Consider the following 11,211-nt stretch of genomic DNA (forward strand, 5'->3'; position numbering starts at 1 on the left):
GTTGAACAGCCTGCTTCATACTCCCCAGATACAGGGCAGTACAGGACCAGTAGTGGTATGCTGGTGAAAATGCCAATCAGACTGAATTTGTAAAATCTGAAAATGCACTGAAATTCTATTCTATATAAGTTAGTTATCATAAGTTATGTTGAATTATAAGTTATATATAGTTATATTTGTTGTAACAGATGACTATAAAAGGGGAGATGTTACGAGGTTGCCCCCTTCAGTGTCACACTAATGGTACAATCAGGAGACTGGAAGTACATTGTATTTTGCTGAGTAATGCACTTTAATGCAATACATGCTTGCATGTGTCAGACAAGCATCTGCTGTGTCTTTATTTACAATAACAATCATTCACAGTCTTTTCAGAATCTTTATTTTTGCCATGAAGATAGATAGATAGAACAGTGGTTGCTTGAGTTGTTGTTTAATTAAAGAAAAGTAGCATATTTTCAATGCAATATAAAAAACTAATAATAAAAAGATGAACAAAGAGGTGCTAATTACTGCAGGAATAACACACGCAGATATTACATGTTAAAGTATAACAGACTAGAAACTGAATGATGCTGCCAAAGTATCATTAACAATCGTCCACCTTCATGTCTGATATGGGGTGATGACCTCATACTCTGATGTCTCTGCTTTCTGTATTGACATGTACACTCTGTCCTCTTGATTTGGTTTGACCTTTTTTCTTGTGTTCCTACAAAGAGGAGAAACAACATTGTTATTATTGTTATTTAAAAGTGTCCAGTGCATTAAAGGCTTCGACACATTAAACACACAAACAGTAACATACCAAAGACTCCATATGCAGATGATGCAGAGAACATTCACAGTGAGAGACACACCAGCAACAATCCAGGGAAGGACTCCACGCTGAGGTCCAGCATCTAATGGAAGACCAGATGTGTTACAGATATTAGATATAAAAGCTTACATATAATACAGAATAGAAAGATCCAGGTACTAAAAATACAGATACACCAACAGGTCAGGACATCTGACTGAAGCTCACACACAGAGCCAGTCTGGATCTCTGTGATCCATGTAAAACAAACTCTGAATTTCATGAACACACTAAAAAAAGGGAGTTCCAGTCTCCATCTATACTTCTGTATCCCTGTTTGACAGAAGTTGTTTGTTTTTTAATATACAAAGTTGTGTACTTACATGTCACTGTTACAGTGACTCTTTCTGTCAGGGTGGTGGTCAGATGGTTTGCTGTGCAGATGTACTGTCCTGAATGCTCTGCTGTCACATTAGGGATGACTAGTGTAGCTGATCCAGTGCCGTTGTGCAGGATTGTGTTAGAACTAAGTTTAGTCCACATAATAACTGATGGAGGGAAACTTTCAGCACTGCAGGTCAGACTCAGAACATCTCCCTCATTAACAGATGTACAGCCGGTGATCTGAGGTTTCCTGATGTCTGTGAACATTTCAGTGTTTTAGTTCATTTAAAAATATTTAAACAGTAAATAAAGGAGGAAAATCAAATAAAAAGTAAAAGTGATACCGACATCATCAGCACTGTGTCTCACTTTCTGACACAATATTCAACAAATAAAAGATCTGAACAAAGTCTGTACATGTAGGAGAGGTTGCACTGAAAGAGTTTCTAAATATGACTGTTTCTGTATCAATTACCCCTTGTTGGCATTCTCTGTAAAAACAGGAACTCTGAAAATAACTCTGTGCACTCTGTGTCATTATTTTTACAACCACTGGTACTACTACTACTATTCGGTTTAATGACCTGACCTCTGAAAAGAAAAGGCCACAGTACTGTTTTGGTTTGTTAAAAGCAGAGGGTTGTGTACTCACATATCACTGTTACAGTGACGTTTCTCATCTTGTGGGTCTTGTTCAGGTGTGTAGCTGTGCACACGTACTGTCCAGAATCTTCTGCAGTCACATTATAGATGGACAAAGCTCCTGTTCTTTGGTCCTGTGTGAAGGTGTCAGTGTCTTCCTGCAGATCACTTTCAGACATTTTAGCCCATGTGATGAGTGATGGAGGGAAACTTTCAACACTGCAGGTCAGACTCAGAGTCTCACCCTCAGTCACTTTTCTGCTCCCTGTGATTTGAACTTCCTTCACATCTATAAGACAGAAACACACAGTATGTAGCTTCCAGACAGCCTGCAGACACACTGTACAAACACTGTAGTACTCACAGCTCACGTTCACAGTCTGAGTCTCCTCTGTAGTTATGTCACCTCTGAAGCTGACCGTACAGGTGACACTGGTGCTGTGGTGTTTAGGTAAAGGGTTAAAGGTCAAAGTAGAGGTGTGTCTCTGTGTCTCTTCACTCTTATAGGCAGTGGTTTTTCCTCTCCATGACCAGGTGATGTCAGGAGCAGATCCAGAGCAGAGACCAGGAGCAGTGCAGGTCAGGGTGCTCTGCTGTCCTGCTGTCAGTGGAGGAATCACCACTGTGGGCTTCTGACTCAGACCTGATGGAAACACAGAGCAGAGTGGGATCAGGTGGACAGTCTGAAGGTCAGCATTCAATAAACATTTCAATGAAACAATAAGTGTTAGCTTTAACTGCTGCAGCTCCTACTGTCTGCAAACAGAGGACCATCAATGACAAAAGTTACTTTATGATTCATCAAGATTATGAATAACTTTTCTTACCTTTAACAGTGACAGGTGCTTTTGAAATGAAGGTAAATGCATCACTCTGTTTGGAACCTTCAACTCTGAGCTGATAAAATCCAGAATCAGACTCTCTGAGATCATTAATCATGATGCTGCAGTTTCTCTGACTCACATCAGGCTCCAAAAGTGACACTCGACCTCTGAACTCAGGCTGAACTGATTGACTCTTGTCGGTGTGAAATATTCTGTTAGAATCCCATAATGTTTCTTCAGCTGTTTCACATTTGGACCAAATGACATGTGTGGGTGTAAAGATGGTGGTGAAAGAACACAGTATCACAACACAGAGTCCAGCCTCTGCTGTTAGTTCTCCCTCACTGAGAGTGACACAGTATCCTTGCTGTGGACAGTGCTGTTGTCCCCAAACTGAAGCACCTGTTCATGTAAACAAGGAGACACAGACAGAGACAGAGACAGTCTTTAAGAGGACACAATGGTATCTATCAGCTTCTTATTTACAAGGATCACATTTCAGGATTTACATATTTCATATTCATGTGTTAAATTAACATTAAAGCAAACACAGAGTAGCTGATCATCCTCATAAAATGTCATATGAAGGACTGAAAAATAAAACTTTTTTCTAAGAAACTGAGTTACATACAGTCACATACCTGTGTCAGCACTGATCCCAGACAGGAACACAGTCGTCCAAATGAGAAGAAACATCCTGATTCAGAACAGATTCCACTCTAAAATGTATCTGTGTGTGTATATTCTGAATAAATGCTGCTGCCACTTTTCAGGTTGAGTCCTTTCAAATGAAACATATGAGCATATTTGTCAGGCTGCATCTGTATGTGTGAAGAGGAAGTCTTCTTCAGCCATCATCAACAACCAATCACAGAATGACTGCAAAGAAAAGTAGAACTTTTTAAGTGGTGGATAAAGTAGCTATTAAAACAGCCAGTATTCTTTTAAGGCTGCTTGATAACAACAGAGCTATATTTTGATATAATGTTTTTTCAATACAACTTATTGATGCCTTTTATTGATTCAGCTCTGGTTTCAGCATCAGGGAAGTCACACATTGTCATGTTGCCTTATGTGATACAGCTGCATTCAGTGTCTTTTATAGCTTCTTTTTCACACCATGTTATCAGTATGATTATCAGAATATGTCTCTAACAGGCCTGCATCTTTAAACTTAACTACAGAGAGTGCAAACATGGCAGAGCTTCAGGCTGGCAGCACTGTGCAGCATCACAGTATTAACTGTAGAGCCAGTGGTTCTGTGGGAAAACACAGCCTCTTCCCCAGAGCTGTGAAATCCATCACCCCATTTCCCCATACACATCCCACCCACCCAAAGACTGAGCATTAACCTCTGCACACAGACACTCTGCACTTTGAAGCATTAACACTGTCACGACCTGGTGTTATTTCTGGTTTTGTTTTATTGTTTTGGGTTTTTAGTTTAATCTGTGTTTAGTTATTGTTATTTTCCTGTAGTTCTAGTGTTTTGTTTCTCTGGGTTTTTGTTTAGTTCTTGTGTCTTGTTTGTCTTGTCTTGTGCTTCCTGTTTTACTTTGGTAGTCCTGTCCCCCCAGTGCATTGTCTTTTACTTGAGTTTTACTTCCTGTGGTTCCCCTCCTTGTTTGATTACATGCCCTGCCCTCATGTGTCACCTGTGTCTCGTTGTCTTCCCGGGCCCTTGTGTATTTAGTCTTTGTCTTCCCTGCACTCCCTGCCAGTTTGTCTCATCATTCGTGGTGTGTGTGTTTCATCGTTCATCCTAGATTACTTTGCCATGCCATGCTTTTTCAACCTGTCTCCCATTATTCTTTGTTAAGGGACTTTGTTTTTTGCCTCGGTGAGTTTTTCCACATCTAGAGTGATTTTGTGTTTTAGTACTTTGGACTTTGCCCTCCTGGCCTGTAATAAAGACTTTGTTTTGCCACGTGACCACTTTGTGATTCTGCATCTGTGTCTGCTTCACCCTCACAAACCCTGACAAATACCCTGCATTTTGTACTATATATTCATACTGTTCACTTTGAAAATTTCATTTGCACTGTTAGTTTTACTCTTTTTATTCTTTATTCTATTTTATATTAATCTAGGTATATTTTAAGCATGTCTCTTTTTTTAATTTTGTGTCCAACTGTGTGCCTAAGCCACGAGCTGCTCTTGACTCTTGATTCTTGAGTCTCTGTTTTAAACTGACTCTTCCTTGTCTCTGTACTTCCTCTGTCTTTAATGCAAAGGTGTTAACTACATTTCTCTGAATAATAAAACACTGACAGACATTATGACTTCCGTCAAGACTGCTTCACTTTGTAGGCACAATTCAAATAGTATTTACATACATTGATCAAACAGTGAGAGTATGGAAAATCAATTTTCAGCCAGAGGCAGTCATCCTAAAAATAAAACTCACAGGTGTACAGCAGGGTCTGGGGTCTCTGTTAAATGGTGGATTAGCCCTTTAAACAGCTCTCTCTGTAACTATGTCTCATCCTGATAGCAACTCAGCAATGTGTATGATACATTCATAACAATAATCAATGATTTTTATTGTTGCTGTACAGTGAAGGCTACTTTCTGGTTTCAGCATCACAGAAGTCACACATGGCCTAATATGGAATCACTCACAGTGTCTCTGGTTACTTCCTGTTCACACCAAATTATCTCTGTATGTTGACCGCTATTTACATCTTTGTGTAGAAAACTTTCCAATGCAACATATCAGCATATTTTTCCAGCTGCATTTGTATGTGTGTTTGTGTTTGTAGTACCATTTGAATACAGTGGATGCGATGGAAACATTTATGCTGCACGTATTGACAACTTCAGCTTCTTGCATCCTCTTTAAAATAGCTTCATGTATCTGGAACAGCATGAGTTCTAAGAAAAGTTGCTCACATGATTCTTCATTTAAACATCCACTAAAAAGGCATCACAGCCTCATGTCTGAAGGCTTCCTGTTCACATTTTGAGTTAAGATTACTGTTAAGATTAGATCTGAGCTGTCTGACATGCCCTCTCATTTCCTCATTCATACTGTACAAAACACTGAGCAGAGCACATAAGAGCACTCACTAAACACACAGCAAATACTTTATACACAAAACTAAAGAACAAAAAATCAGCTTGTAGTTTACAATATGTACCATTATAACTTCTTTACAAGCACCAAACATGTCAACTACCTGGACATTAGAGCTATGAAAAGAATAAAGCTGCGTTCAAGAGCTTACAGCACACTGACTATAGTGCAAGTCCCAGCCAGATGGTAGAGAGGACTGTTACTCATTAATCACAATGACGCTCCATCATCAGTCCATCACATCGATCCACACAGTCCTTATTGTACATGATTTCCTTCACATTAGAGTACACGGCCTCGTCCCCTCTGTTCTCTTCTTCTGAGACACAATGTCTGGTCTCCTCATCCTCCTCCACCATCACCTCCTCCTCTTTCCTCTCCAATGTTTCTCCTTCCTCTCCAGCATCCTCTTTCTTTTCCTCTCTTACCTGCCTCTTTACTTCAGAGTACTCCGTCTCTGTGCTCTCTTGCTTCCTCCTTGCCACCTCGCTGGGTCTCATCCTTTTCAGCAGGGAGAAGTCAATGCTGGCGTACTCCACATCTTTTGGGCCACTGTTCAGTTCAGTGTCTGTCGTCCCTCTGTCCACAGCTCCATTCTCATGTACCTGTCAGGTACACAGAAGATGATACAAGTCCAAGAATGTGCACATTAACTGTGAAATGTCTAATATATTTACATCACTGCCAACCCCTGATTCATCAGCTTGAAGGAAGGAACTCAAAGATACTGCAACCAACAAATTGATGTTAAGAACCTTTTAATAAAATTGTGAAATTGCATTGTGGACAGACTGAGACTGAACTGGTCAGACCACATTAGAAGGTGACAACATTGTTTCAGTAGTGTGTAACCATGTGTGTTCTCAGCCACACTGAAGGATCGTCTAATGAACTGATGACGGCTGCTTAAGCAGAAGTAGCTATATAAACATATGAACACACATACCAGCATGTTGCCTTGTGGGATTATCATCTCCATAGTCTCATCCACATTTTCAGACTTTTTCTGTTTGTTTCTGGAGAAAAATATATTTGTGCAGCAACAATGTAAATGTATGTTTAGAAATATAATCCACAAAACAATGAATTAAAACAACAGCATACCTGTGGCATTTTATAGCCAAACAGCAAACAACTGCTGACAGAACGACTCCAATTAAAAACGCAATGATGACTTCCAGCCTTGAAGCAGTTTGGAAGATTTCTTCTGATTTACCTGCAATCAGAAAGATGAAAAATACAGGGTTGTATTTGTAATAACTTGTACACTGGTTGACTACAGAGGATAAAACAGAGATACTAAAAATACCATAAAGTGGTAAAAAGTAGCAGAAGTGCTGAAGATGAGAGGACGTACCGGCCTCAGGCAACTTTGTCTGAATGGTGAGGTTTGCTTTTACTTCTCTGTTCTCATTACTGGCCACACATTCAACAGCAGTGTTACCATGGTTTCTCACAGTAACAGTGCTGTTGACTGTCTGCTTTGACACAGAGGTCACGACAGAGTACTGAGTGTGGTCCTCCAGCAGCGGCCATTTGAAGGTGGGTAAAGGAAACCCCTCACTGACACACCAACAGGTCAGGACATCTGACTGAAGCTCACACACAGAGCCAGTCTGGATCTCTGTGATCCCTGCAGATACATACCAGAACACAGTGTGTCAACTCAAAATGGTGAATGGCATGAAGGTGCAAGGTAAAGGTTTGCAGCATAGAAAGATATTTAAACATCTGTGAGCAGTGTTAATATACATGTACTTACATGTCACTGTTACAGTGACTCTTTCTGTCAGGGTGGTGTTCAGATGGTTTGCTGTGCAGATGTACTGTCCTGAATGCTCTGCTGTCACATTAGGGATGACTAGTGTAGCTGATCCAGGGCCGTTGTGCAGGGTTGTGTTAGAACTAAGTTTAGTCCACATAATAACTGATGGAGGGAAACTTTCAGCACTGCAGGTCAGACTCAGAACATCTCCCTCATTAACAGCTGTAGAGCCGCTGATCTGAGGTTTCCTGATGTCTGTGAACATTTCAGTGTTTTAGTTCATTTAACAATATTTAAACAGTAAATAAAGGAGGAAAATCAAATAAAAAGTAAAAGTGATACCGACATCATCAGCACTGTGTCTCACTTTCTGACACAATATTCAACAAATAAAAGATCTGAACAAAGTCTGTACATGTAGGAGAGGTTACACTGAAAGAGTTTCTAAATATGACTGTTTCTATATCAATTACCCCTTGTTGGCATTCTCTGTAAAAACAGGAACTCTGAAAATAACTGTGCACTGTCATTAATTTTACAACCACTGGAGGGCAGCAAAGTAAAAAAAAGTTCCAACATATTTGAAAGTAGGCCTATTCAGTTTAATGACCTGACCTCTGAAAAGAAAAGGCCACAGTACTGTTCTGGTTTGTTAAAAGCAGAGGGTTGTGTACTCACATATCACTGTTACAGTGACGTTTCTCATCTTGTGGGTCTTGTTCAGGTGTGTAGCTGTGCACACGTACTGTCCAGAATCTTCTGCAGTCACATTATAGATGGACAAAGCTCCTGTTCTTTGGTCCTGTGTGAAGGTGTCAGTGTCTTCCTGCAGATCACTTTCATTCATTTTAGCCCATGTGATGAGTGATGGAGGGAAACTTTCAACACTGCAATTCAGACTCAGAGTCTCACCCTCAGTCACTTTTCTGCTCCCTGTGATTTGAACTTCCTTCACATCTATAAGACATACACACACAGTATGTAGCTTCCAGACAGCCTGCAGACACACTGTACAAACACTGTAGTACTCACAGCTCACGTTCACAGTCTGAGTCTCCTCTGTAGTTATGTCACCTCTGAAGCTGACCGTACAGGTGACACTGGTGCTGTGGTGTTTAGGTAAAGGGTTAAAGGTCAAAGCCGAGGTGTGTCTCTGTGTCTCTTCACTCTTATAGGCAGTGGTTTTTCCTCTCCATGACCAGGTGATGTCAGGAGCAGATCCAGAGCAGAGACCAGGAGCAGTGCAGGTCAGGGTGCTCTGCTGTCCTGCTGTCAGTGGAGGAATCACCACTGTGGGCTTCTGACTCAGACCTGATGGAAACACAGAGCAGAGTAGGATCAGGTGGACAGTCTGAAGGTCAGCATTCAATAAACATTTCAATGAAACAATAAGTGTTAGCTTTAACTGCTGCAGCTCCTACTGTCTGCAAACAGAGGACCATCAATGACAAAAGTTACTTTATGATTCATCAAGATTATAAATAACTTTTCATACCTTTAACAGTGACAGCTGCTTTTGAAGTGAAGGTAAATGCATCACTCTGTTTGAAACCTTCAACTCTGAGCTGATAAAATCCAGAATCAGACTCTCTGAGATCATTAATCATGATGCTGCAGTTTCTCTGACTCACATCAGGCTCCAAAAGTGACACTCGACCTCTGAACTCAGACTGAACTGATTGACTCTTGTAGGTGTGAAATATTCTGTTAGAATCACATCTTTTTTGTTCAGCTGTTTCACATTTGTACCAAATGACATGTGTGGGTGTAAAGATGGTGGTGAAAGAACACGGTATCACAACACAGAGTCCAGCCTCTGCTGTTAGTTCGCCCTCACTGAGAGTGACACAGTATCCTTCTTGTTGACAGTGCTGTTGTCCCCAAACTGAAGCACCTGTTCATGTAAACAAGGAGACACAGACAGAGACAGTCTTTAAGAGGACACAATGACATTTAACAAGTGAAGACAAAAGGCTAGTGGCAGTTTTGTTGTTATTAGCATTAGATGACAACAACATCTGTCATGATTCTGTTTTGTTTTGTAATTTCATTTTAAAGTTATCTTAGTGCGATCTGATTTGTTATGGTGTGTTTTCACTGTTTCTTTGTTATCCTGCTTTTTGCTTCTGATTTAACCCTTTGTTTCTTTATTATTTCTTGTGTTTTGTGAATTAACCCCTCACTTCTTGGTTATCTTGGTATGATTCGTTTCATGATGTGTGTAATTGTCCCGTGTCTGTGTTATGTTTCCTGTGGTTTAGTCTTGCTTCCTGTTTTATTTCAATAGTCTCGTCTTCCTTGTGTTTTCCCACATGTTTTACTTCCTCTTGTGTCTTCCCGCTTTGTGTGATTGTCTGCCCTCCCCTGATTGTGTTCACTTGTGTCTTGTCCTCCCCTTTGCTTGTGTCTCTTTGTCTTGCTTGTACCCTGTGAGATCTCTGTTTTGTCACTGTGAGGTTCTGTGCTCTGTTTTTATGTTCTCCTGTGTCTTCCAGCCCCATGGTTATATTGGATTCCCTGTGCTTTGGTTTGTTCCAGTTAAAACCATTGATTAAATTTAGGATTTCTTTTGTGAAAGGTGTGAATGTGTGGAGAGAAAAAACACATTCTGAAGGATGTTCAGTGTCACAACAACAGTTCTGATGTTTGCGTCTTGACGGTCACATACCTGTGTCAGCACTGATCTCACACAAGAGCACAGGGGTCCAAAGGAGAAGAAACATCCTGATCCAGAGCAGACTGGAAGTGAATTAAAGTCAGACGTCAAAAAGACACTTCAGTATCTCCACACATCATGTAGCTGACACTTTAAAGTCTTTGACTCATTAACTCTTTCTTTCCCTCTCCTCGACAGCTGACAGGAGTCTGTAACAATGGACCCTTGCTCAGACTGTTTACATTTTTCAGTAGCACACCAACTGTAATATTGTTTACTGTTCATGCACCTTCATATGCAACAACTGCACACGTGTCATACTGTTTCTCTCCCCTGACATTCTCTCATTTATTCATAGTTTATATTGTATGTTTATTTTTGAATGTTCTTTCTTAAATGCAATCTTTGTTAATTGCCCAGTTGTTAAATTATTCGACTTTTATATACTGTAAATGTTCATGCCATTCAGTCTAGACAGCAAAGAAAGAAATTCATTGTACAAGGAAACCTGCTTGCTCACTGTGCATTTGACAATAAACGCTCTAAATCTTTGAATCTTTCCCACAAGAAATGGTAACAGTTATGTTTTTACCTCTATCTGCTGTCCTGCACTCTGCTGCAGACCAACGATCTCCTCTGATGGCTGCTAAATGTTCCTTCCCCTTTTTGTGATAAATTTAGGGAAGTCTTTCAATTTACAAAACTATGCTTTTCTTTGACTTCCACATTATGATCGTGATCTATCTATCTAACTTAAATTCTTATTTATTTATTTACAACCTTTGCTATCAAATGTTTTACAAATGTATAAATAGATATGTTTATTTGAATACAAATACTTTCATGACAAGTTTTTATTTACTTCGTCACAGTGTTTGTACAGCTGGTGTTTGTTGGTCTTAAATGGTATCAGTGCCAGTGTGTGATGACTTGTTGCTCATACGTTGAGTAATTTTTAACTAGATGGTGATCAACCTGCGGCCTGACTGACCAGCATTAGGACATCAGGGGGAAGTAAGATAACATTATAAATCTAACATGCTACATGCCTGTTTCCACTTTAGT

The 11,211-nt window shown here is 40.1% G+C and overlaps 2 protein-coding genes across 2 annotated transcripts; both read right to left on the bottom strand.

Annotated features, from left to right (window-relative positions):
- Positions 1–1,078: 1,078 nt before the first annotated feature.
- Positions 1,079–2,895, bottom strand: LOC114448418 (vascular cell adhesion protein 1-like). The gene is made up of 5 exons (XM_028425337.1): positions 2,653–2,895; positions 2,190–2,468; positions 1,836–2,114; positions 1,183–1,440; positions 1,079–1,089 (listed from the first exon to the last, which is right to left on the bottom strand). Exons 1-5 carry the CDS (start codon positions 2,762–2,764, stop codon positions 1,079–1,081), a joined length of 939 nt encoding a protein of 312 aa, XP_028281138.1. The 5' UTR covers positions 2,765–2,895.
- Positions 2,896–5,880: 2,985 nt separating this feature from the next.
- On the bottom strand, positions 5,881–10,790 carry LOC114448103 (sialic acid-binding Ig-like lectin 5). The gene is made up of 10 exons (XM_028424825.1): positions 10,739–10,790; positions 10,159–10,229; positions 8,986–9,384; positions 8,523–8,801; positions 8,169–8,447; positions 7,488–7,745; positions 7,083–7,358; positions 6,830–6,941; positions 6,672–6,741; positions 5,881–6,330 (listed from the first exon to the last, which is right to left on the bottom strand). The coding sequence occupies exons 2-10, from the start codon at positions 10,211–10,213 to the stop codon at positions 5,932–5,934; spliced, it is 2,127 nt and encodes a 708-aa protein (XP_028280626.1). The 5' UTR covers positions 10,214–10,229; positions 10,739–10,790; the 3' UTR covers positions 5,881–5,931.
- Positions 10,791–11,211: the final 421 nt, after the last annotated feature.

Source organism: Parambassis ranga, chromosome 16 (genome assembly GCF_900634625.1).
Source record: "Parambassis ranga chromosome 16, fParRan2.1, whole genome shotgun sequence".
Classification (NCBI taxonomy): Eukaryota; Metazoa; Chordata; class Actinopteri; family Ambassidae; genus Parambassis; species Parambassis ranga.

Excerpts from the sequence above, each read along its gene's own strand:
- LOC114448418 (XM_028425337.1), bottom strand. The coding sequence starts at position 2,764 with ATGATTAATGATCTCAGAGAGTCTGATTCTGGATTTTATCAGCTCAGA. Across the intron at positions 2,115-2,189 it reads TCAGACTGTGAACGTGAGCT|ATGTGAAGGAAGTTCAAATC; the intron begins GTGAGTACTACA and ends TCTGTCTTATAG. Across the intron at positions 1,441-1,835 it reads CGTCACTGTAACAGTGATAT|ACATCAGGAAACCTCAGATC; the intron begins GTGAGTACACAA and ends AAATGTTCACAG.
- LOC114448103 (XM_028424825.1), bottom strand. The coding sequence starts at position 10,213 with ATGTTTCTTCTCCTTTGGACCCCTGTGCTCTTGTGTGAGATCAGTGCT. Across the intron at positions 8,802-8,985 it reads AGCAGCTGTCACTGTTAAAG|GTCTGAGTCAGAAGCCCACA; the intron begins GTATGAAAAGTT and ends TGTTTCCATCAG. Across the intron at positions 6,942-7,082 it reads GACAAAGTTGCCTGAGGCCG|GTAAATCAGAAGAAATCTTC; the intron begins GTACGTCCTCTC and ends TTCTGATTGCAG.